This window comes from Schistocerca americana, chromosome 2 (assembly GCF_021461395.2).
Source record: "Schistocerca americana isolate TAMUIC-IGC-003095 chromosome 2, iqSchAmer2.1, whole genome shotgun sequence".
NCBI classification, from domain to species: Eukaryota; Metazoa; Arthropoda; class Insecta; order Orthoptera; family Acrididae; genus Schistocerca; species Schistocerca americana.
In genome coordinates this window covers 224,468,577-224,495,605 of record NC_060120.1, presented here as the reverse complement: position 1 = coordinate 224,495,605, position 27,029 = coordinate 224,468,577, and the positions used below count along the sequence as shown (strand labels likewise).

The following is a 27,029-nucleotide window of genomic DNA, read 5'->3' as shown; positions in this document are numbered from 1 at the left end:
TTCAGAGTATTCCTCTGGTATGACAGTCGAACAAATTTTCTTATTGTATCTTTGAGATTAAATTACAACACTTTTAAGTTCCTTTTCAACCCCAACAGCGGATCCAGAGCCTTTTTGGTTCAATGCCGAGGCGTGTAGCTGTGGTTATTGCCAGCAATGGCGGCAACACTCGATACTGATTTCATCATCTCCCTCACTTCACATGAGGCAGTAATTTCGATCACGTGATCTTTGTACACCGTGTTACCTCCCAAACCAATCTGGCTGTGATACCTCCGGTCCTTCTTGGTGTTGCATTATGCATGACCAGCAGTGTAATTTCGTGCGGACGTTAAAAGTGGGCCAAAATCACACTATCCATCACCATATTAACCATACCTTTCTTATTATTGTTCAGGTCCTCCACGAGTTACGCGTCGCTCTACGCTGCAAGGGCACTGCTCCTGATTCTACTTTCGACGGCGGCGAGGGCTGCGCCAGCGGCGCTGCAACAGCCGGAGGCGGCTGCGGAGGCGGCTGCGGAGACGCGGCAGTCGGTGGAGGAGGAGGCGGCGCCGTGGGCGGACCGCCTCGCGCAGCTGGCGGGCCTGGCGCAGGTGGCGGCCGAGTGGCCGGGGGCGGCAGGGGCGGCGGGGGCGGGGGCGGCGGACCAGCAGCGGTGGCGCGTCGTGCCGTGGCCAGTGGGCGTGCCGCTGCCGCCGGGGGCCGAGGTGGTGGGCCAGTGGCCGCCCCCGGGCCAGGCCCCCGCCGACGAGGGCAGCGCGCAGTGGCTGGCCGACGGCGACGCCGAAGACCCCCAGAGACGCAACGACAAGGCGCTCGCCTACTTCCAGCTCTTCCAGCCCTACCTGGGCTACGGCGAGGACGAAATAGAAGGTACGCTTTTGCAAACCCTCGTCGCGTTTTGTAAACGCCTCGTCGCTACGGCTGTGGAGGCCGAGTTGCCACTGTTATTACGGTAGGCCAAGTTTGTGAGTTCGTGAAACGGCTTCTGGGGAAGTACATCTACATCTACATTTATACTCCGCAAGCCACCCAGCGGTGTGTGGCGGAGGGCACTTTACGTGCCACTGCCATTACCTCCCTTTCCTGTTCCAGTCGCGTATGGTTCGCGGGAAGAACGACTGCCGGAAAGCCTCCGTGGGCGCTCGAATCTCGTGATCTCCTCGGGAGGTATAAGTAGGGGGAAGCAATATATTCGATACCTCATTCATAAACGCACCCTCTCGAAACCTGGACAACAACCTACACCGCGATGCACAGCGCCTCTCTTGCAGAGTCTGCCACTTGAGTTTGCTAAACGCGCTATCACGCTTACCAAATAACCCTGTGACGAAACGCGCCGCTCTTCTTTGGATCTTCTCTATCTCCTCTGTCAACCCGACCTGGTACGGATCCCACACTGATGAGCAATACTCAAGTATAGGTCGAACGAGTGTTTCGTAAGCCACCTCCTTTGTTGATGGACTACATTTTCTAAGGACTCTCCCAATGAATCTCAACCTGGCAACCGCCTTACCAACAATTAATTTTATATGATCATTCCACTTCAAATCGTTCCGCACGCATACTCCCAGATATTTTACAGAAGTAACTGCTGCCAGTGTTTGTTGCGCTATCATATAATCATACAATAGAGGATCCTTCTTTCTATGTATTCGCAATACATTACATTTGTCTATGTTAAGGGTCAGTTGCCACTCCTTGCACCAAGTGCTTATCCGCTACAGATCTTTTTGCATTTCGCTGCAATTTTCTAATGCTGCAACTTCTCGTATACTACAGCATCATCCGCGAAAAACCGCATGGAACGTCCGACACTACCTACTAGGTCAAGTACATCGCTAAGGCAATTAGATAATAACTGTAGAATGGTGCAAAGTACCAAATTTATGAAATGAAGTTATTACAAACAGTCTGTAGTGCAAAGTTTTAACTATTTATTCCTCAAATTTTTCCATGTTACAAATGAGAGTATCTTGTCGTATATTAGTGGTGGTTTCATGACAATTGGAGCTGTTTGGGCTGAAGGCAATTCAAACAGAAACGCTTATGAAAGTTGCTAAGTGCCATCGATTTTTTGTTCTTAGTCGTTCTCCACAGATCCGTATATAGTATTCTTTATGCTCATTCTTTTCCATGTAAGGTATCATAGCCTTTAAATCTTTCTTCTTTTCATCTGTAATTGAGTGGATTGAGGAAATAGTTTCGAAGTTAGCAGATTGAATGTTTCATGCATGTTTCCCTTTTTTGAGCACATTCACCTGTCGGATCCTTTCCACGTCAGTGTAACATTCTCCTATTGCTCTTATTGCTGCATCTGTTGAATCATATGAAAGGCTTATTTCAATAGTGGTACAAGTCCATTACCTCCACTTTTCTGTCTATAATGTTTCTGAAATTAATGTTCCAAACAAACAGAAAGAAAGGTTCATCTCTAGCAAGAAACCATATGTCTGAATATTTCTGGTATCTCAACTGCAGATTTTTCAGCGCTAATTTAACTGTAGGGCTCTGTGTCTCAAAATGAACAAAAATGGAATTGTACCGCTACTGAAATAAGCCCTTCATATGTGATGCTGACATCCTTTGCAATGTTCAGCTTTTTTGTAGAGAGTTTCTCGTCTGCTACACCTTGAATATTAAAAAAATCAGAAGTGTTCACAGACAATACTTTGAAAGGTCTAACAACCTTTGCTTCCTCGACCATTTTGATTAGGTCGCTGGGTACAAATGCCTTTTTTATTTTGGGCCTCCTTCCTCCCCTATAGCCCTACGTTTTCCTCTGCCATCCTCTAGTGTCGACGCAGCACGTAAAGCAAGGTGCTGTTAGTAGCAAGACTTATTGCCAGAAACCGAAAATAAAAGCGGAGGCATACTCTGCTATGCCTCAGGGGGCGACGACACACTACTCAGAAATACACCTCTCTCTGAGTTTAGTAACTAAAAAGCAAGAAATAAATAAAGACAGAAATGAAGGCAAATTAAAAACGGGGACGGCAGCACACACAAATGAAAACGAAACTGGCGAGATAATCCCATTGTCCATAGAATTAACGAAGTAATAATCCTCTAAGATGGATTACGTGTTTTCTAATTTTCCAATAATTTATCATACAAGGTTCACACAATTCCCATGTTACCAATTGCCATATTATCAGTAGCATAGAAACGTCTACGCTAGTGATGCCCAGAAGGCCAATGTCAAATCTTGGGTATAGGCAAGTCAAGGGTAGTTTGAAAGTCCGAGTGACAAAGATCCAGGGGTAAACTCAGGCAATTCCTGGACGGGGTGCCTTAGTCAACCCGGAACACCTTTTGATAACCATGAACCATTGCAACTTTCAGAAATCTTGCAAAAGTAATGGTATATTTCCGGTCAGATTCCGCCAGGCGATGCTGGCTCCACAGGTAGTCCATGAAAGAGACAGCATCGGTGAGGGAAAGGTCATAGATCGTGAAAATGGTGTGGCCCAAGAGCCACACCATTGCGTTACGTCGTGGTCGAGGGTTGGTCTGAATATCAGGGGTAAGGAACCAGTCGATTGACACATTGTCTGGTGTCGTCCCACCGATCAGCGCTAATAGCACACGTGCAAGGTCCCACACTTCTCTGAGGTGAGGGCATAAGAGACGATGCTCTCTGGTGTCTACGTCACCACACCGGCCGCAAGCAGCCGAGGGCCGTAGGCAGATGGCCGCCAGGCGATGATTAGTGGGGATTAAATTGTTTACGACACGATACCATAGCGCTGAAACTTCCGTGGGAAGGGCTGGGTTGTTGATATTAGCCCAAGCTTGGTGCCAGATGACTGACGGTCGTCTGTCCTCTAATTTATGTGGTGTGGGCTGGCCTCGAAGGGCCTGGTAAAGGCGCTTCGACGTGCGTGCCTTGTCAGTGGCCACTGTTAGGACGTAACTTTGATTGAGGTAATAGTCCTTGACTGTCGTCATCCGGAACGGAATATGTGTCAAACATACTGCTGCACGCGCCGATCGTGGGCGATAACGGTCGAAAAGAACCGCTGTTGTCCCACCTGGGTCAGTTTCACGCAAGGTGGCGATACGGTGAATCAGGAGGGCCGCACATTTGCGGGTAAAGTCAATGAGTCGAAGGCCACCATCGACCTTTGGCAGTGTACAAGTCTGTGCATCAACTTTGAACAGTGCATGCCGCCACAAGAGCCAATATACTGTTTTTGAGATGGCTCTGCCGGTTTGTTTCGGTAGCGTAAGGAGTTGTGCTACATACCATGCCCGTGATATGATGTAAGTATTAATCAGTTGGATTCGTTGATGGAGGTCGAGTCGTCGATCAGCGTGACTCACACAAAGTCCTCTGATGCGCGTGAGAATTCGCCTCTACGTGAGTGTTAACATGCGCTGCGGACAGGCAGTCACCTCAAGGCCCAAGATACGTTGTTCCCCCACAACTCGGTACCATGGGCGTTCGATGGTCAACGATCGTGGTCCTAGCGGGATCAGCACCGTTTTGTTGGAATTTAACATGGCACCGGATGCTCGTTCATAAACGTTGAGAACTCGGCGAACTGAATCGATGTCCCTGGCGTTTGCGACGAACACACCGACATCATCCGCATATGCCGCACTGCGGAAGGTGACGCCTGGGAGAGCGACACCATCGACCATCCGTCCGATGTCACCGACTTCCTTCTCTCTATCAAGGCAAACTCAGAGTCGCAGGGGAGGAAGCTGTGCCCACTAACAACAAACCGTTGTTCTGTTCGTGTGAACAACCCATTTGCCACCAGAAAAAGAAATATCATCATTCAATTCTTGTTTTGTGCAGCACAGTTGTCACTCCAAACAATAAGGTTTTTCTTCGTTATTATCCCGGTGTTTAACACTTTCAGGATGCATGACGCTATTCCATTTCCACCCCTACCAGCGATACTCTCATCCCACGTGCACAGGTAAGACTGAAGCGTGTCACAGACACTGCCATGTTGTAACAAGACACCTTGGTGTGTGTTAGCTTGGATACAAACATAGCCTGCTGCGTATCAATCGATATGCACACACAACTGAATGGCACATTGCACCATTCTTATAAAATCAGCCGGTAACTTAGCACCATTGCCATCTAGTGGTGGCAAATGTACCCACTTGCAATTCTCGGTGGACACAGAACTTTTCATACGTAATCCTCCTCGATGTCCTGCGCGTTTCAAACCACTCATCACCGAGCGGGGTAGCCTCGAGGTCTACGGCGCCTTGTCACGGTCCGTGCGGCTCCCCCCGTCGGAGGTTCGAGTCCTCCCTTGGGCATGGGTGTGTGTGTTGTCCATAGCGTAACTTAGATTAAGTTAGATTAATTAGTATGGAGGCTTAGGGACCGATGACCTCAGAGGTTTGGTCCTATGAGACCTTACCACAAATTTCAAAATTTCAAACCACTTAGCACATTTTTCATGAATTTGGCACTTAGCACCTTTCTACAGTTAAGTATCCAATTTCTCTCTGCCACTATTACACAGCTATGCCCCAGTGTCACGTAGCATGTTAGGAGAACGAAGGGTCTACAACATTCCAAAAAATTAGTAACTAAGCCACACAAATGAGTTAAAAAGGTTTCCTTATCTTTGTGGCTTGTCGAATAATAAAGTCTGCAACACTGCATGTAATATAACACAAAAAGTCGCTCAGTGGCTAAGTGTAAATAATCGTAGGTAAACTTCACAGTACACAGCAAATGCAGTTTACAACAATTGTGTGTTCACTTCTGAGAGTTCACTAAACGACGTTCCCTGTCTTAGTCAGCCCTGGACAATGATCTATAACCAAGTGGGTGAGACCTACCGAGTATGCTTCTGTCCATTGTTTTCCGGTCATTGGCGGACTGTACTCGGCCAGCAATTGGCCGAGGTGAAGACGATATCTTCGTACTCAGCGCCGCCCGTGGCGCTGGTGGAACTCGTGCAGGTGGCGAGTCTGTACGGCACTGGCTCCAGCCCGCATCTTTGCGCCTGTGGTGCATTTGCCCTGGCTGTGCCTTGTTCGGATGACACAGCATAACCGACTGCAGCAGGGTCTCTAGAATATCTCGCGCGACATGTCTATCACTGGAGGCTCAGGTCAAATATTTGCTTATTTATTAAATAACTACCCCCTGCATTATTGACCGCGGTTAAACAGTAATTTATGAGGAAATATTAATACCGAAACTCACTACCCACGCGCATGCTCCATCACAAAAGATATCCCATGGAGGCAGCGGGCGCGAGCCACTTGCCACCCACCAAACCGCGCAACAAGAAAACAAAAAGACACCAGATTTTGAGACGATGGGAGAAGCTGACAGAATAAGTGTCGCTCACAACTCCCTCTTTTATTCAGGAAAGACATTTTTACACTACCGAGTAGCGAATTACAAAATGTGGCAGGCAAGGGAGTCAATACACTCCTGCAAATTGAAATAAGAACACCGTGAATTCATTGTCCCAGGAAGGGGAAACTTTATTGACACATTCCTGGGGTCAGATACATCACATGCTCACAATGACAGAACCACAGGCACATAGACTCAGGCAACAGAGCATGCACAATGTCGGCACTAGTACAGTGTATATCCACCTTTCGCAGCAATGCAGGCTGCTATTCTCCCATGGAGACGATCGTAGAGATGCTGGATGTAGTCCTGTGGAACGGCTTGCCATGCCATTTCCACCTGGCGCCTCAGTTGGACCAGCGTTCGTGCTGGACGTGCAGACCGCGTGAGACGACGCTTCATCCAGTCTCAAACATGCTCAATGGGGGACAGATCCGGAGATCTTGCTGGCCAGGGTAGTTGACTTACACCTTCTAGAGCACGTTGGGTGGCACGGGATACATACGGACGTGCATTGTCCTGTTGGAACAGCAAGTTCCCTTGCCGGTCTAGGAATGGTAGAACGATGGGTTCGATGACGGTTTGGATGTACCGTGCACTATTCAGTGTCCCCTCAACGATCACCAGTGGTGTACGGCCAGTGTAGGAGATCGCTCCCCACACCATGATGCCGGGTGTTGGCCCTGTGTGCCTCGGTCGTATGCAGTCCTGATTGTGGCGCTCACCTGCACGGCGCCAAACACGCATACGACCATCATTGGCACCAAGGCAGAAGCGACTCTCATCGCTGAAGACGACACGTCTCCATTCGTCCCTCCATTCACGCCTGTCGCGACACCACTGGAGGCGGGCTGCACGATGTTGGGGCGTGAGCGGAAGACGGCCTAACGGTGTGCGGGACCGTAGCCCAGCTTCATGGAGACGGTTGCGAATGGTCCTCGCCGATACCCCAGGAGCAACAGTGTCCCTAATTTGCTGGGAAGTGGCGGTGCGGTCCCCTACGGCACTGCGTAGGATCCTACGGTCTTGGCGTGCATCCGTGCGTCGCTGCGGTCCGGTCCCAGGTCGACGGGCACGTGCACCTTCCGCCGACCACTGGCGACAACATCGATGTACTGTGGATACCTCACGCCCCACGTGTTGAGCAATTCGGCGGTACGTCCACCCGGCCTCCCGCATGCCCACTATACGCCCTCGCTCAAAGTCCGTCAACTGCACATACGGTTCACGTCCACGCTGTCGCGGCATGCTACCAGTGTTAAAGACTGCGATGGAGCTCCGTATGCCACGGCAAACTGGCTGACACTGACGGCGGCGGTGCACAAATGCTGCGCAGCTAGCGCCATTCGACGGCCAACACCGCGGTTCCTGGTATGTCCGCTGTGCCGTGCGTGTGATCATTGCTTGTACAGCCCTCTCGCAGTGTCCGGAGCAAGTATGGTGGGTCTGACACACCGGTGTCAATGTGTTCTTTTTTCCATTTCCAGGAGTGTAGTTTCACGACTGTTTGCGACATGCCTTGAACGGAAAAGTTTATAATTGTGTTAGTGTGTATGGAGGGCCGGAAATCTGCTGTAATAAGTCTCTGTAAACAACGTTCCGAGATTTAAAAGTCTTAAATGCGGCTGCGATTCAACATACTTCTTGTTCTCTGGATATATGTAGATATTTCTGGTTCTCGATGCACATGGGCAGCCAACTTGGATTTGTCCCTGTGGAAAACATTGCGTGCCCAGGTATTTGTCACTTTTAGCGTTTCTCCTTGACAGTTAATTATATTCCCGATAATATCACAATCTAATACACTTCCAAACATTCTACATGTTGCAAAATATTATCATGTGCATATGTTACGTTATTACGGAGTTTATGGACGATTTTGTACTGCACAAATGGCTCTGAGCACTATGGGACTTAACATATGAGGTCATCAGTCCCCTAGGACTTAGAACTACTTAAACCTAGGACATCACACACATCCATTCCCGAGGCAGGATTCGAACCTGCGACCGTAGCGGTCGCGCGGTTCCAGACTGTAGCGCCTAGAACCGCTCGGCTACCACGGCCGACTATACTGTACAAATATTTCTGCTATTTTAGTTTTATGTATGTACTTATTTAACTTGTCAAAACAAGTAAAAACTAATCTCTGGGTTCAATCTACGGCATTCATTTGATAGTTGACTTCCACTTATGACATTTTAGCCACGTTACCCATCCCAAGGGAACAATAGTCTCTTTGACCATCCCATGGGAACAGTGCTTTTTTCGGAAATAAATGTAGCCTATGTGTTAATTCAGGGTATAGGCTATCTCCGTTCCAAAGTTCATCCAAATCCGCCCAGCCCTTTCATCGTGAAGGAGTAACAAACATACTAACTTCACGAAGAAATAAAAAAAAGTAATTTCTAGTTCAGTGCAGTGATAATTTTATAATATTTGTGTGTGCCTGATACCAGCGGATACACTCGCATATCTTAACCAAATCCAGCCTCGCTAAAAGCGTAAACTTAACTAGACTCGCTAAAAGCGTAAAATTTAAGTAGGCTCGCTGATGGTGCTGCTGGTGCAGGCTATCTTAAACTTTCGGCTGGATACCATTGTAGTGGTTAGGATCTGGGAAGTTGAATTGTATTGTGATTGTAAGACACAGTTCGATCATTATGTATTTGTAGGTGCATACGTACAGTATTTATTAGTCGTGAATGGTTCAAATGGTTCAAATGGCTCTGAGCACTATGGGACTTAACATCTATGGTCATCAGTCCCCTAGAACTTAGAACTACTTAAACCTAACTAACCTAAGGACAGCACACAACACCCAGCCATCACGAGGGAGAGAAAATCCCTGACCCCGCCGGGAATCGAACCCGGGAACCCGGGCGTGGGAAGCGAGAACGCTACCGCACGACCACGAGATGCGGGCAGTCGTGAATGTACTGCCTATACATTGTAGTATACGTGAATAAATGTGGTGAAGAGCTGTACAACTTTTAATCGCGCGAATGAATTCTGGAAATGAACAAGTATTATCTTTCACATCTACGTGTACATGTTTACGTGATTTATATTATGGACTTTCAGTCTCATCGCTTACATTTTCGGCAGGAATGCAGTACACAGGAATGCAGTACCTGCTATGTTTGACAGTACTGATGGATATGAGGCGCCGTAATAAATGCAATTCACTTCCAAAGTTTGGAGCACTAACAACGACATGCTACAATTTGAAATCATGCCAGCGTAATGAACAGCACTTGGTTGTGAACAAACAGTTATCGCAAATTTCTTGTAATACGTAAAAAAGAAATCAGTAAACAGCGACTGATTGCCGTTTGTTCGTAAATTAATTGCTGTCTTGTAGTTACATACTTAAATAAGACAGAAGATCACTTACGAGACTGTGGTGCTTAAATAACACTGTCGTAGTGGGTCTTCAAGCGCCTCAGAAGCTATAAAACACGCCTGACGCTCAGCGGCTAAAATTCAACGGGCTTGTATAGCAGCACGGATTAAACTTTTTGAGCACTACATAATCACTGTATTCATTTCGTTGAATCGTATTACTGTGTGTAGGACACATTAAACAATAGAACCATTTTCACTAATACGATACGGTTCAAAAATGAAAGAGCAAATAGCTTTTTCTAAGAGCATATTGTTCCACATTTCGCGTTATATTCTTCAAACCAGTAAATTTCTTGTACTTCAAACTTCCAAAAACCAGCCTATTTGTTAATTATGAGTATAAAAGTTCTTCAAAATCGGTCCAGCCATTCAGCGTGGAGAAGTATCAAACATACATACACAAAAGCTTTTGCATTTTTTATTATTATTATTACACACTTTTGCCTCCAGGATAGTGGTTAACTCGAATGTTAGACAACTATTCATTTCTTTCTGGCTTTCTTCTTCTTTTTCTCTTCCCGAGACTTGTTCATTCTTTGGCTGTATTCCTGTTTCCTTTCCTCTGTCCATATTTTACCTGCTTTCTTCCTTTCTTTTACTTCAAATTTCGTGTTCATAATTTTGTTTCTAAATTTATCTCTTTCATTTATAATTTCAGTACTGATCTCTGTTTCTTTTTAGGTCTTCTTCTATTTCTTGAAACAGTTTTTTTATTGAACTGTTTACCACATCAAAAATCCTCTTTATGAGTTCGTTGTTGTTCATTCTATGTATGTATCCATAGAATGTTAGTCGGTGTTTTTTGATCATGTCTGTGAGCCTGTACGTGCGTTCATATAATTCTTTTGTTGGTCTGTTCATCCATATACCATCTGCGTGTACTGCTCCAAAAAATTTTCTGAGCATTTTAGGTTCTATTTTTTTCTGACTCTGTGATGCCTGATGCTCCGATTGTGGCCGTTTCTGTTGCGTTGTGTCCTTCTGGTAGTACAACTGGACTACAGTGCCTGAGTTTGTCCTGTCTTGAAATATTTCTTTTATTGTAGTGCGTCCATGCCAGTTTGTACGCTTCCTGAAGTTTTTCTTTTCTTTCTGTGTTGGATGCCTTGTTTGATCCTCCTATTTGTATATATTCCCCAAGATATTTCGATTTTTTCACCCTATTAACCTTCCCGTATTTTGTGTACAAAGCATGGTTCTATTTGTCCTTTCTTTCCATGTGTTCTGTTTTCCCATACGATATCCGTAGACCTGATTTTTGGCAGTGACTTTATGTATACATTATAATATACATGGGATTTTCATCTCAACCCACCATCCCCCTAAGGACAGCAGGTTGGCAACTGTTGCTCTACAGGCATTATTTTTTTAGTAAAGCAATTGAAACATCCAAGTATGTACACCGTGCTTCAGAATCATTACATCAAAAGCCTAGGGGGCGATAGAGCATGTAAAGGAACAACATTTGGTAGAGACAAAATGTTCGCCACCACCTCCCCGCGATGCTAGGTGTCTTTTACTATCGATTACGCCGCTAAGCGGCGGCAGGGCATAGGCGTTCTGTGGAGTGCGTATGCAATGTCTATTGTTTATTATCCAACCATCTGCTTCGAGTGAAAGGTGGTAAATTACGCAAAATTAAAGTTCTTGAGCCTCTCGGAGTGGCCGCGTGGTTTGAGGGGCCATGAAACGGACTGCGCTGCCCCTCACGACGGAGGTTCGAGTCATCCCTCGGGCATTGGTGTGTGTGTGTGTGTTGTTCTTAGTATAAGTTAGTTTAAGTAGTGTGTAAGTCTAGGGACCGATGACATAAGCAGTTTGGTCCCTTAGGAATTTACACACATTTGAACAAAGTTCTTGATTCGTTACTAAAATATCTTTCTCCGTTTATAAATACTAATTCTTAATGCTTTCGTGTTGAAATCCACTCTAGGAACTTACTGGGGTAGGTCATATGCAGATGCAGTACACTTGGTTAGTAGAGCCAGTTAGTTCAGACCTTAACGAAATATTTTCCGGGACAGTTTTTAAGTAATCAAGAGATGTCTGACGTGATACTGATGCGCAAAGACCTAAGATCGATAGAAACACGTGATGTGTATCCACAGGCCATGTGACTTGTAGTTGAAAAAGTGACTTTGGCAAAAGATTACGGATTGGTTACCCTCTGAGATCTCCGGGAGAGGACCGTCAAGTGAGAAATAACCATCAGCAAAATACTGAATGATCAACGGGAGAGTAACAGTCTACGAGTCGGAGACTGGACGTCAGAAGTCTGATTGTGGCGCGGAAAATAGAAAATCTGAAACTGGAGATGCAAAGGCTCATTTTTCCGAATACAGCAAGAGTAGAGGAGCGCGAGAACTGCCGCACCGTCAGGTTAACAGTTTATGCATCCGAGCTGCTCACGAGAATAATATAGAGAAGAACAGAATGGACAATTTGGGATATCTTAGATGTCTGTCACTTTGGATTTAGAAAAGGTAACGGCATCAGAGAGGCAGTCCTGTGTTGCGCTTTATAATGGAGGCAAAGCTCAAGAGAATCAAGACAATCTCATAGGATTTGTCGATCTAGAAAATCGTTCGGCTACGTAAAACGGTCAAAGGTGTCTGAAATATTCGAACAAGGAAGATATAAGCTATAGCGAAAAACGAGTAATATGCAATATGCACAATAACCCAGGGGGGTCTATAGGAATGGAAGACCAACGGAAGATGTGCTCGGTTTAAGGAGGACACTAGCAGATATAGTGTCTCCCCGCCCCCCCTCTCCACCCCACACACACACCACCCACATACTCATAGTGTTCTAATTGCTTTAGAGCAAAGAAGTAATGACGGAAATTTAAATAAGCTTCAGGAGGGGGATTAAAATTCAAGGTGAAAGGGTGTCAACGAAAAGATTCGCTGATGATTTTGTTATCTTCAGTGAAAGCAAGAATAATTACAGGACCTGTTGAACGAAATGAATAGTGTAATCGGCACAGGATATTTACTGTGCATAACTAAGAAATATGAAAGTAATTAAGACTAGCAGAAATGAGGCTACCAATGAACTTAACATCAAAGCTGAGAGGCAGCTAATAGACAACATGAAGAAATTCTGTTACCTTTGGAACAAAATAAATAAATGCGGACGATGGGCTTTAGTCCTACCCTTCACAACCCGCCCACTTTCTTATTGGTCTTTTACTCCTGTTTTCCCTCGTGGTTCGTCTGCATATTGTACGAGGACGTGCTGGAAAGTAATGCTCCCGAATTTTTTTATCGGAAAAATTCTCCCAAGAAGTGACTTGTTTGTTGATACCGCCATTGTAGAAGGTTTTACTTTGTTGACGGAACCACAACCTCACCTCTGCTTGCACCGTTTCGTCACTAACAAAGTGAAGTCCTCGAAGTTGTTCTGTAGGTTTTAGTTCAAATGGTTCGAATGGCTCTGAGCACTATGGGACTTAACGTCTGAGGTCATCAGTCGCCTAGGACTTAGAACTACTTAAAACAAACTACCTAAGGACACCACACACATCCATGCCCGAGGCAGGATTCGAACCTGCGACCGTAGCGGTCGTGCGGTTCCCGACTGAAGCACCTAGAACCGGCGGGCACCTCGGCCGGCAATCACACGGACGCCTTCAGTTAATTGCAGAGTAGCAAAACGACATCTGTTAATGGAAAGTCACAGAGGACTATGCCGAGTAGCAGCAAATCAGGAATGTATTCATTATTTCGATTTTTTAACATTTCGGTGTAATGAGCCACAAATATAAATCGTAAGAATGGACTGTGTACATATTAGTTCATCCCAGTGTCTAATACCACACGTGAAGTCATTTTAACTGGACGAGTAACCCGTATGTGTGTATAGCAAAGTAAACATTTAGGCATCAAATTTCATGCTGATGCGAATCAAGAGGCAAATGAAAATGACTCCAGAGTGTTGTAACGCCAATTATAACACAGTGAAATATGTGACAAGTGCGCCTTATTGCGTTTTGAGCGACTACTAAATGAGCCACCTTCTTATGACTTTTATATTGGAAGTCAGTGACCGTGAGAACGTTCGCTGTGTTGGAATTTAGTTTGGCCCACCTCTTGATGCTGACGAGATTTCACATATAAAGCAAAACAGTATACTTATTGCAACGTCCTGGCAATATTTTCTTTGACTAATAGGTAACAGGTAACACATATTTCATTTCTTTAATCGTTTTCACTTTAACTCTGTGCTTTGTACATACGAATGGCTTTCTGTACCAAAGTGGCGTGTGCGCAGAACTAGTCATTTCAACCAACGGTAAGAGTACCAGCATCAAATGAGAAATAGTCATAAACAAAATATATGACTTTCTGAATTCTCGAAGCATACATATTGATGCCGATTTAATGAGAAAAAAACAAACAACAGGAATACTTGTTGGAATCGCCTACTTACGACTAGACCCTCTCAACGTTGCAATAGAATTACCGCCTTGTCCCTCGGGGACAAGAAATGAATGACTAGGCTTAACTCCCCCATGTTTATTCAATGAGGTCTAAATGCGTAATATTCTGATGTAAAAATGTAACCGTAAAAGGAAAGTAATCACAGCCCGAAAAATGTTTAGCAGGAAAAACGTCTCGTTCTGACTTCTGACATGCAATATCTCGTACACTCTCTTCGAAGTAGCCATGAATACTAATGACATTTTCGTACTGCAGTCTGTACTCCAATAATCGTAACGAACTGTCTATACCTAAGGGAGAGTAACGATAAAAATTACAATTTCTAACGAAAATATCGTTGTCTAAGAGAGTAACGAACTTTCCAAGAAAGTGCTTCTGACAGTGGAAAGTCGCTCTGCTCATTATTGCTCTTGGGGAGCGTCACGCTAAAAAATATGTGAGAAGTAGTTCGTGTTGTAATGCCTCAAGAGATGGCTTGGTCGGTACGATACTAACAGCGAAACACAAAAACCAGTGTTATGATTCGCAGTTTACACCCGAAAGCTTGTATCTTAATTAGTAACAAATTGAAAAAGACATTTCTGAGGGTAAACTTTTGGAGCACAGCATTGTATGGAGGTGAAACACGGACTGTGGGAAAACCGGAACAAAAGAGAATCGAAGTATTTGTGATGTGGTGCTACAGAAGAATATTGAAAATTAGGTGGACTGGTAAGGTAAGTAATGAGGAGGTTCTCCGTAGAACCGGGAAGGAAAGGTATATATGGAAAACAGTGACAAGAAGGAGGGACAGGATGATAGGCTATCTGTTAAGACATCGGGAATAACATCCATGGTACTAGAGGGAGCTGTGGAAGGTAAAAACTGCAGAGGAAGACAGAGATTGGAATACATCTAGCAAATAATTGGGAGGACCTAGGTTGCAAGTGCTAGAGCTACTCTGAGATGGAAAGGTTTGCACACGAGAGGAATTGGTGGCGGACCACGTCAAACCAGTCAGAAGACCGGTGACTGGTCTGTCAGAAAAATACAAAAATATCGGAAAAATTTGACTGATGAGCGTAGAAAGGTCCATTCTGAGAGAATGAAAGTATTATGGGTACAGAGAAAGGCCAAAACGTTGTTGTCTGAGACGTATTTTAGAGGTTTCCATGTATTGTAAAACAAATATTGAAAACGGAAGTCCGCTCTCAGATGGATCCCAGTTATTATTACACTAATAACAATAAGGTGGAATGTGAAATTTCACTCTGCATCAATGTGTGCGCTGTGGATAAACTTCCTATCAGATCAAAACTGGCCTCATGACCGGGTGCTATTCTCCAAAACGTTGGAACCTGAGGCACAGTGGTTGGAACACGGGATTCTCAGTCAGAAGTGAGATTCAAACCCCCATACGGCCATCCATATTTAAGTTTCTTGCACTTTCTCAACACTACTTGAAACGAATTCGCGAGTATCCTTTGAAAAGAACAAAGCCGATTTCCTCCCTCGTCCAACACAAGCTTGTGCCCAGTCTTAAGTGACTTCTGCCTCGAAGAGACGTTATACCGTAATCACCATTCCTATTTCAACTCTTAATGGAAATAAGGCCTTTTTCGTCGCGGTGGAGACATTTGTAATAGATAAAACTCTTCATAAAATGGTTTATTGTCCAGAAAAATTATATGATAGTTTGCAATGGGATTTTTGGCTTCGGCCGTCACCGACCATCTTGACATCATAATACCAAGCAGCATTTCATTCACTGGTACAGTACATTTAGAAAGCCACTTTGTGAATCATGTGCAAGAGAGGCGTTGTGCATTACAGTGTGATTTGCTGTTAAAGTTCCGAGAGCATACGTTCTTAGAAGAGTCAACCATTATACTGATTCCTCCTACGTACATCTCGCAAAAGACCCTGGAGGTAAAATTAGTGAGATTTGTGCTCACACAAAAGCTTGACAACAATCGTTCCTGCCGCTAATCAGTTGTGACTGGAACAGGAAAATTTCAGCTCTGCTACTACCTCCCTCCACTGTCCACTCTTCACAGAGGCCCTCCTGTATTCCTTTCAGACGATGCATATCTCAATGGAATGACTTATCTACAACCTAGGACTCGTTTCCACCATAATGAATCCTACACTCTGGACAGGATGTGGAGCAAGAAGGGGTGAGGAGGATTGTGAATGAGCTGTTGCGAAACTTCCTGATAGTTGAAGTCGAGTAGGAGCGTCGCGAGGCGTGCCTCAGTTCCGTTTCACAATTTTATTTTCAAACTTCACGACATGAAATTTGTTTTCTGGAAGCTATCTACATAGTGCCATACTTACACTGAGCCATCGAATAGCGATATGCACACGTATAGACAGCGGTAGTACCGCGTACACAAGATATCAAAGGGCAGTCATTGGCGGGCTACCATGTGTACACAGGTGATTCAAGTGAAATGATTTACTACGTGATTATGGCCGCACGACGGGTATTACCAGGCTTTGAAAGTGGACTGATAGTTGGAGCTAAAAACATGGGACATACCATTACTGAAATCGTTAGGGAATTCAGTATTTGGAGATCCACAGTGTCAAGAGTGTGCCCTGAATACCAAATTTCAGACGTTGCCTGTCACCACGGACAACACAGTGGCGGACGCCTTCACTTAACGACCGAGAGCAGCGGCGTTTCCGTGGAGTCGTCAGTGCTAACAGACACGCAACACTGCGTGAAATAACCGTAGAAATCAGTGTGGGACGTACGAACAACGTATCCTTTAGAACAGTGTGGCGAAATTTGGCGTTAATGGGCTATAGCAGCAGACGGCGGACGCGAGTGCCTGTGCTAACAGCACATCGGCTGAAGCGCCTCTCCTGGGCTCATGACCACTTCGGTTGGACCCTAGAGACTGGAAAACATTGGCCTGGTCAGTTCTTTAGACGTAATGGTAGGGTTCGAATGTGGCGTAGATCCTACGATTCCATGGACCCAAGTTGTCAACAAGGCACTGTGCAAGCCGGTAGTTACTCCGTAATGGTGTGGGCTGTGTTTACATGGAATGGACTGGGTCCTCTAGTCCAACTGAACCGATCACTGACTGAAAACGGTTATTTTCGACTACTTGGAGACCATTTGAAGCCATTCAGCGATGGATTTTTTATGGATGATAATGCCCCATGTCACTGGGCCAAAACTGTTCGCGACTGGTTTGAAGAACTTTTTGGACAATTCGAGCGAATGACTTGACCACCCAGATCGTCCGACATGAATCCCATCGGACATTTATGGGACATAATCGAGAGGTCAGTTCGTGCACCAACTCCTGCACCGGCAACACTTTCCCAATTATGGACGGGTGTAGAGGGTGCAGGGGGGACTTCTAACGGCTTGTTGAGTCCATGCCACGTCGAGTTTGTGCACTTCTTCTTCTGTAGTGGTCAATCCAAGGATTGGTTTGCAACAGCTACAATGGCAGCTTGTCTCCATTCTGTGCGTCTTTCAGCTTTTCTGTTCATTTCTTTATAGGTGTTACATCCCACATCTTTCACGATTTGATCCATGTACCTCAGTCGTGGTCTTCCTCTTGGTCTTTTTCCCTCGACATATCCCTCTATGATTGTGTTCAGGACTCCTTTATGTCTTAATAGATGGCTTGTAAATTGCACTCTTCTTTTAACAATGAAACTTCAGAAGCTTCTCTTCTCACCTGCTCTTTCCAGAACCACTTCGTTTGTGACCTTGTCGATACATTTTATTTTGAGCATGCGTCTATAGCACCACATTTCAAAAGAATTTAGCTTCTGGTCTTCCTCTGTCCCGAGAGTCCATGTTTCACACCCATAGCATGCCACACTCCACACATATGATTTCAAAAATCTTTTCCTGATTTGAAGGCTGATGCTCTTAGATGTTAATGTTTTTCTTCTTGTTAAAAGCAGCCTTTGCTTGAGCTATTCTACTTCTCACTTCTGCCTTGCTCCTTCCATCCCTGGTAATGTTACTGCCCAGATAAGTAAATTTATCAACTTGTTCAAGCAGTTCATTGCCTACATGAACTTGGACTTTCACTTGATCTTCTTTGTCGCATGCTTTGACTTCATGTAACGTAATGTGGCACTTTTATAACAAGTTCTATAGGGTACGTGAAATTTTGTATAATTGATGAAATTAACTATAATAACCCCCCACCCCTCTCCTTCATTATCTTCATGTTCATATCAGATGATGGCAGCATAAGACTATTGACATCGGTCATCTTGGAACAATAAAAGTTTCTATACTGCAATCGCGGCGTACGAAGTGTGTTCTTTGTGCACTACGCTGAGGAAAAGGAGATCGGACACTTTTGTCACCTCATTGTAGTACAACAATGAGCTTCGCCTTCAAACCTACTACTCTTGATAGAAGCAAAACAGCCGTTTCTCTGTTACTCAGAAGAGTTCCATAAACAGCGATACAAGGCAAATTGTTTCACTTGTGTTTCTGGAAAAGGTATGGCAAACATCAGTTGAAATGGCTAGCACTGTCTCTCCAAGCATTCAAAAATATACTTAAACATCACAGTCTTATTGGACCAGTATAAATTGAACAGTTTAAAACTAAGAGTAACAATTTGCATTCTGGGCAGCTCTAAAAAACGTAAATGTATCGGCCTGATAACCTGCAATATTCAAGATCCAAACCGTAACGAAGTTTACATCACAATTTGAACTTATATTTTTATATTTCCTTCCTAAGAAAGGAGCTTAATACTCTCTTAACAGCCAGATGACTATCTCGAAGCTTAAGTGCGAAAGCGTTTTGGAATTTTTGTGCGTGGACGATAAAATTACCTAATTTGTACTTATTCCCAGCAATTTTTATGCCAATTCCAGTTTAATTTCCTGTTTTCTGCCTGCTGTTCCTTTCTCTTCATTTTCTGCTGTTTCATTCGTTTGATGGTGCGTGTCAAAATGTGGCTGCCTTCTTTACAGTGTGTGGCAGATTTCTCATTTCCTGCATAAGACGCGACAGAGCTCCGTTCTGCTTTCTTCAAGGCTCGTGGAGAATCTAATGAACTGTCCTCTAGAATAAGTTAGCTTACATATTAAAATTTCCACAAAAATCTTCAAATTTTCGTCACAGGTTTTTCAGTTGAAGTATCTAAACGAGAAAATGTTACTCAAATTACTTAGGTTTTGTAACAGTTCCGTCATCTTCACAAATGTGACTGTAATTTCTCACAAACTCGTGAGAGTTCAGGCGCTTCCATGTTTACGGTCACTAGACAAAGAAAAGGTTCTCCCTCCGATGATACTGAGTATAAATCCTCGTAGTGGAAACGTTAGTTATATGAGAAACTGCCTCTCGTTGTATCCATCCTGAGTTGATTATGTTGTGATAATCTACCTGATCCTTGCTTTATTGAGTATAAAGTTTATTTCAGGGGCAGAGAATGAAACGTACTACGTTAATGCCTCCATAAAGTGCTACAGCATCTACTAAGTACGTAAGGTACATATGTTATACTGTGGAGTGACTGGTATGGTTGGAAATGTAGAACACAGTTCGTTGGCCGCGATCGCAGTATAGAAACTTTTATTGTTCCAAGATGACCGGTTTCAGCAGTTTTATGTTCCCATCGCCTGCTCTACTAAGGGGAAAACATGAAGATAATGAGGGGAAGGAGCATAAAAGGCTTTGAATTCATGTAACGTAATGTGGCACTTTTATAACAAGGTCTATAAGGTACGTGAAATTTTGTATTTTGTATAATGGATGAAATTAACTGTAATAACCCCCCACCCCTCCCCTTCATTATCTCCATGTTCATATCAGATGATGGCAGCATAAGACTATTGACATCGGTCATCTTGGAACAATAAAAGTTTCTATACTGCAATCGCGGCGTACGAAGTGTGTTCTTCATATCCAGCGTAAAGTATATTATTGAATACCATCTCGTCCAATGTTGACACTGTTAAAATGTTAACTTATTCGGTTGCTAAAATGGAATTACCCTTCAGACTTTCTCATACACAATGTATTTGGTTCTTCGGCATGTGGTTATCTTTCAAGCAATTAATTTTTCTAATTATAAGTGTGTACGACAACTTTTAGGATTGATTGCAGCGACCACGATAATGGAGAACTGACTTCTAAGGAATGTGTACCTATATTCTGCAAACCATTGTAAAGCGCATGCCACTGGGTAAGTTCTATTGTACCAGTTATTAGGGCTTTTTCACGTTCCAGTCACTCATGGAATGCGGGAAGAATGACAGTTAAAATGCCTCTGTGCGCGCTGTGTTTAGACTAATCTTGTGTTCGCAATCCCTGGCGAGCTTCTCAGCGACGCGATAGTAGCACCTGAAGATGGTGGGCAGTTGTCTCGCTGAAATATTGTGCGGTTTTTACAATATTATCCGGCGTAATTCCCGGGAACCTCTCAAGCAGATGCAGCGGCGGGAAAGTCTCAAACAGCACAATTTTTGCTGTCTTCTGACCACTTCAGACCAGTTTTTTCACTCTCCTCCGTTGGAATCCTTCCATATTCAATACTTTTTCCCTAAACGCTTGTTTGTCAGTTGCTTTTTCAGTTTTTATGTTATTTTTTTTCTAAATCCTTTTTTATGTCGTGGATCTAACTTTCTGCTGTCTTTTTGTCTACAACTATTTGAAGGTGCTCTTGATTAATCTGTATCTTACATTCGGTGCATGTCCGAAAAATACCAGTCTGCTATTTCTCATCACTTTTCATATGTTTTCTACGTTTCGATAAATTTCACCAATACTTCGTAATTTCCAGACTTAGTAGTTTTTCGGAGGGTTAATGTTTTCGCATTGACTCGCTTTTCTAATTCATTTAATTATAGTTTAATTCTAGACTTCGCTTTGCGATAGACATTCTTGCTTCACTACTGTACTTTTATACCTTATTTTTGCATTTTTGGACAGGCATTTTTTATTGCAAAGTTCTTTAGCAGTACCAGACGCACTTCCCATTTTATAGAACCTTCCCTCTATAGCTGTTTTTTCTAGATCATTTTCTCGGATTATCTCACTAAGACATTTAAATTTTTTAACTTTCTCTCTTTGACCAACGTCTGTTTACAGAAATTTCGGCGCAATTGGAACCCATCTGATACCAGAAATATTTTGGCTTCCAAAATCCTCCCATACATACGGTATAATCGTTAAAGTATCACACATTTTAGCATTTTAGCAACATGGAATGGATTTTAGTTTTGTTTACATCACATTTTTCAAAAATGTTCAAATGTGTGTGAATTCCTAAGGGACCAAACTGCTATGTCATCGGTCCCTAGGCTTACACGCTATTTAAACTAACTTATGCTAAGAACAACACACGCACCCATGCCCGAGGGTCACATTTTTCATTGGAACGTTTTCCTGCCAGTGGTAAATGAAGGGGTCGCAAATGAGGAATCGCGAAAAGCACGATTTAGGAATAAAAAGAACTAACTAATGCAATTTCTAAAGAATGGTTTAAAGTTCGTAGTAAGCAATAAAATCAAACTTCACATGCCTTAAACTATTTGCTTACGAAGTTTGTCAACATTTTATGAATTGTTTCTTTAAGTATGTTATTTACTGTACGTCATAAGGCTTTTGGCTCTTGGAGGGTAATACTATATTTTTCACGTTAGGTCAGTGTTCTGCTTCCCCGCTGCTCACTTCTGACCAGTCAGTGTTCCTTGCCATCATATTTCATGGCAGTGTGAACCTTAAATTTAGATCCGTTGACTGACCTGAAAATGCTGTTACTAAGAAGTACTTGGAGACAAAAGTCCCTTGTAAAGCTCAGGAGAGGAATATCAGGTTGACTGAGCGTTCTGTAGAGGCAGTTTTCAAATTTTCTTTGAAGTCCGCAAACTTTGGACTGTAAGCGAAATATCAAGGGATCTTACTTCTAACACTGTGCTCATTTTTACGTCATTTCTTCTTCTTGTTTGATAGAGCATAAGTTTAATATTTCAGTTTTGCTTCATTTTCAATCATGAAACTGCTTTCTTCTTTGGTGTCCCCGCCAAGTATGGGTGCCCAGTGCAAGGTTTCACCTGATTTCAATTCACCTTCCTTTTCTTTCTTGTCTAGGCTTATACCACTCCTAGTTCTTGAAGGACATACTGCCTTTACTTGTCTAGTCTTTGCTTTGCTGATATTGGGCTGCTGTGTCATTTCATGTATGCTAGCAAGACTTTCGCCACTCACTTGAAAGCTGTGTACATTTTCTAAGTTGTTTTACGTATTCCAGGCGCTTTACCTGACATTTCTAGTTCAGTTTTATTAGAGGTAGACAGCACTAAAAAATTAACTATACCATTGGAGTAGTCTCCTTGGAAAATGTTCAGGATTTCCTTCTGCTTCATGATCTGACATATCAGACTCAACATCAGTTGCATATCAGAGGAGGAAAGTGATAACATCCACAGTGTTTTTATCATTCTCACCATCACTTGTCCAATGCGTCGGTATTTTTTTATATGTCCATCCTTTTGACTGGAGCTCTTGGGAACAACGGTCGTTCACTATTGTAAGAAAATGAAACGCCTACCACCGTTCTTATTTATGATCTTCTGTATTGTGTAGCTACCAGTTTCGGCGCTTTGATGTGCTACCTTCAGGCTGTAGTTGACGCTGAAGGGGTTATCACGATCCATACGATCGCTTCATCAGTGGCCAACGTAACTGGATTACGCAGGCTGTCTATAACAGTGAAGTCAGCACTCCTGTTATGTCAGTTGGCAGTTGATGGTTGGAGTGCTGACATCACTGTTACAGATAGCCTGCGTAATCCAGTTGGCCACTGATACAGCGTATATATGGATCGTGATAACACCTCAAGCATCAACTATGACCTGAAAATGGCACATTCAAGCGCCGAAACTGGTAGCTACAGAATAAAGAAGATCATAAGGAGGGCTGTAGGTGTTTCATTTTCGTACAATAATTTCATTGTCTGGTAAGACTCTAGAAAGAATAACTATTGCTCAGTTGAAACTTTCATGGCAGATTAAAACTGTGTGCCGGACCGAGACTCGAACTCAGGACCTTTGTCTTTCGCGGAAAAGTGCTCTACCATCTTTCTTTTTCTACAATGTCCAAATTTTGACAAATAGTGGTTAATTAGAAATTAATTAAGTAAGGAAATGAATAAAATTCAAAATGTTCAAATGAAGACGACATGACGACATCGGTGATAGTACAAATACAAAAGAAACATACTCCTCTAGCAATGAAATGAAATTCAAGTCGGAGGCGACACCTGATCACCACCCGACGGTCGATAGAGCAATAGAGGCATCTATCGACGCGTTCTCCAGACGTTTGCGTAAGGCTGGGTCGTCTTCTCGAAGATAACTAAGGGTCCGTTAAGTGTGGTCGATGTCTGTCTCAGCTTACTTCGTCTATCTCACCTGTCACCCGTCACACCCCATCTGGCCGGCGGGTCGGTAAATGTCCGCCGCAGATAATTAGCGAAGTCTTGCCTACATTTCTTACGCTGCTGCAGCTTCGCGTGTCCATCCAGGAGAAAATGCCAAAAATCCATTTTGTCCTTTTCCGAGTCATTGTTGACGTAGCCCACAACCATTTCCCGTACCCATGTCACTGCATTTGTTTTATGGACCGGAAAATAAGATTCTTGGGAGAAAAGGAGTGAGTCCGATGAAACTGTGTGAGGGGCGGTGCGAAACAGGAACGCCAGTATCTGCCGTGCCACGTGCCACACCGGAGCCGAATCACTACATGGTAAACGGCGTTCATCAGCGTTCACTGTTGCACAGCTTAAACATAATGGAGTGTCTGCCAAATGAATATGGCTAAATGGCTCTGAGCACTATGGGACTTAACATCTATGGTCATCAGTCCCCTAGAACTTAGAACTACTTAAACCTAACTAACCTAAGGACACCACACAACACCCAGCCATCACGAGGCAGAGAAAATCCCTGACCCCGCCGGGAATCGAACCCGGGAACCCGGGCGTGGGAAGCGAGAACGCTACCGCACGACCACGAGATGCGGGCTCGCGTCGTCGGTAGTTGTGTTGTTGGGAAGGCTTCTCTGACATAGCTAAGCTCCAAAAAGAAAGACTTGAAATGTGACATCTTCGGTGAAATACGACCCACATTGAGTGGGGGCACCATTGAAGTGGGCGCCAGTGCATCGGCCAACGCGCCCAAGATACTACGAAATTGACCGGAAATTGACCGCGCCACTGTCGAAAAAACGTACTGACGAATAACGCCCGTGCCATATCATATACGTTCACCAGGCCAAGTCCACCCTTTCCAGGTGGTAGAGTAAGCGTTGTGTATTGGATCTTAAACAGGTGTCCCACTCTCACGTAAGTTCCGAAAGTTGCTTGAATCCGCGTTGCCATTGTGCGCGTTAAAGGCAGGACATGCGCTACGTGAGTGAGTCCCGGTGCTAGATACACGTTAACACCATCTGAGCTACCCAAGAACGACTCACGACCCGTCCTCGCAGCTTTAATTCCGCCAGTACCTCGTCTCCTACCTTCCAAACTTCACAGAAGGTCTCCTGCAGACCTTGCTGAACGAGCATTTCTGGAAGGAAGGATTCTGTGGAGACATGGCTTAGCCACAGCCTGGGGGACGTTTCAAGAATGAGCTTTCATGGGAGTCTCGGTCCGGCACACAGTTTTAATCTGCCTCTGAAAGTTCCATATCAGCGCACACTCCGCTGCAGAGTGAAAATTTCATTCTGCATATTGCTCAGTTACTATAATCCAACCTTCTTATAATGAGACTGTTATATACCATTGGCTGGAAAACCTGCCAGCCATAATCAACAATAAAGTAAAGCATAACAATGGAAATGAATTATTATAAACTTACATATATCTTAAAATATAATGTTTAAGTATTACATTACAGTATTTTTGATTTACTTGTATGTGATATGTGGCATACATTATGAAGCTAAGAGATGTAAACTCTGGGTTTGAACATTATTGCAGACAAATCTCACAACAGAAATGGCTTGTTGTTTGTTGAGTTCAAAAAAAATGGTTCAAATGGGTTCGAGCACTATGGGACTCAACTGCTTAGGTCATTAGTCCCCTAGAACTTAGAACTAGTTAAACCTAACTAACCTAAGGCCATCACACACATCCATGCCCGAGGCAGGATTCGAACCTGCGACCGTAGCGGTCTCGCGGTTCCAGACTGCAGCGCCAGAACCGCGCGGCCACTTCGGCCGGCTTTTGTTGAGTTCAGTGACAACATGCGCAGAGGGCATATCTGTTCTACATTCTCACAGTTGTTTGTATTCAGCTGTCATCTAGAGGGATAAACACGAACCAGCTGTACCTGGGAGGAAAACCTACCACTGGTATAAAATGGGCTAATGTCTGTTAAAAGTTTGTTTCTCCCTTCAGAAATTCTTAAGCCATTCCTACCGGCTATTTCTTCTAAAAGAGTCAGCAGACGTGAAATTTCCAGCAAGTGTAGTAAAGTCATCTACAAATGCGAGACAATTTATTTTGATATTTTTGTTTCCTCTTGTTAACATTGTTGATGAACTCTTATGATTTCATATGATTTCATTCTTATTAAATCTTATTAAATGTGGTGCTACAGAAGAATGCTGAAGATAAGGTGGGTAGATCACGTAACTAATGAGGAGGTATTGAATAGGATTGGGGAGAAGAGAAGTTTGTGGCACAACTTGACTAGAAGAAGGGATCGGTTGGTAGGACATGTTTTGAGGCATCAAGGGATCACAAATTTAGCATTGGAGGGCAGCGTGGAGGGTAAAAATCGTAGAGGGAGACCAAGAGATCAATACACTAAGCAGATTCAGAAAGATGTAGGTTGCAGTAGGTACTGGGAGATGAAGATGCTTGCACAGGATAGAGTAGCATGGAGAGCTGCATCAAACCAGTCTCAGGACTGAAGACCACAACAACAACAACAACAACAAATCTGTGCAATGATAACAAAAAGAGTGAGTGCCAGAAATATGGTATAGTAATGAGTACACATAATGTGGCCGCTGTTGGAGGTGGGTGTCGACAGCGCCGTGTGACGTCAATCGCACTGTGTCCGCAGGAGACCCCGACTCCGGGCTGGAGGCGTTCTCGCGCGCCGGCGGCCTGCGGCTGCCCGTGGGCGGCGCCTCGACGCGCCGCAAGCCGTTCCCCGCCGACTCGCCCGTCTACTACATCCGCATGCCCGCCGCGCCCTACGTCTTCGTGCCGGGCCTGGGCTACGTCAGCCAACCGCCCCCGCCGCCGCCGCCGCCCCCGCGACGCGCCGCCACTTACAACCCCTTCATCAACGTGCCCGTCGAGTTCGTCTCCAACGGCAAGCCGACCGGCGTCTACCGCTGGCAAGGTCGTCCGGCTTCCACGACCACGACCCCCAAGCCGGCGCTGCAGCAGTCGGCCGTCAACACCCTCGACAAAGGGCCTTACGTCTTCAACGGCAAGCCGTCGCGCGTGCACGTGCTCCGCGACCAGTACAATGTGCTGTACGCCGACGCTCTGCAGAACTTCTACCCCTAGGCTCCCTAGCTCTCGAGCCGAGACGTTCCGTAGTGCTGCTCTATGAATGGACAGTGTGCATGGAGAGCTAGCTTTGACTTGAATGAGAGGAATCTGAGCATGAGAAGATCAAGCTTGATCGTTTCGTAAACATATCGAACTGCATCTTTACCTTGTCTTATCTCGACGTGTATTGGAGTAGCACGGAAAACAAGACATCAGTTCTTCCCCAAAACTGTTCCCCATTTTTTAAAGTTATAGAAACACAACCTCACTAAAAAAAAAAAAAAGAAAACAGCACAGGCCTACTTTTCATACGCAAAACAGAATTATCAA

At 44.3% G+C, this 27,029-nt stretch overlaps 1 protein-coding gene across 1 annotated transcript; it reads left to right on the top strand.

The window, feature by feature from the left end:
• Nucleotides 1-659: 659 nt before the first annotated feature.
• LOC124593908 (RNA-binding protein MEX3D) lies at nucleotides 660-27,029 on the top strand (the record flags this gene model as incomplete). Its single annotated transcript, XM_047132259.1, has 2 exons — nucleotides 660-876; nucleotides 26,260-27,029. Coding segments are annotated over 2 exons (672 nt in total), but the record flags the coding sequence as incomplete, so codon positions are not given.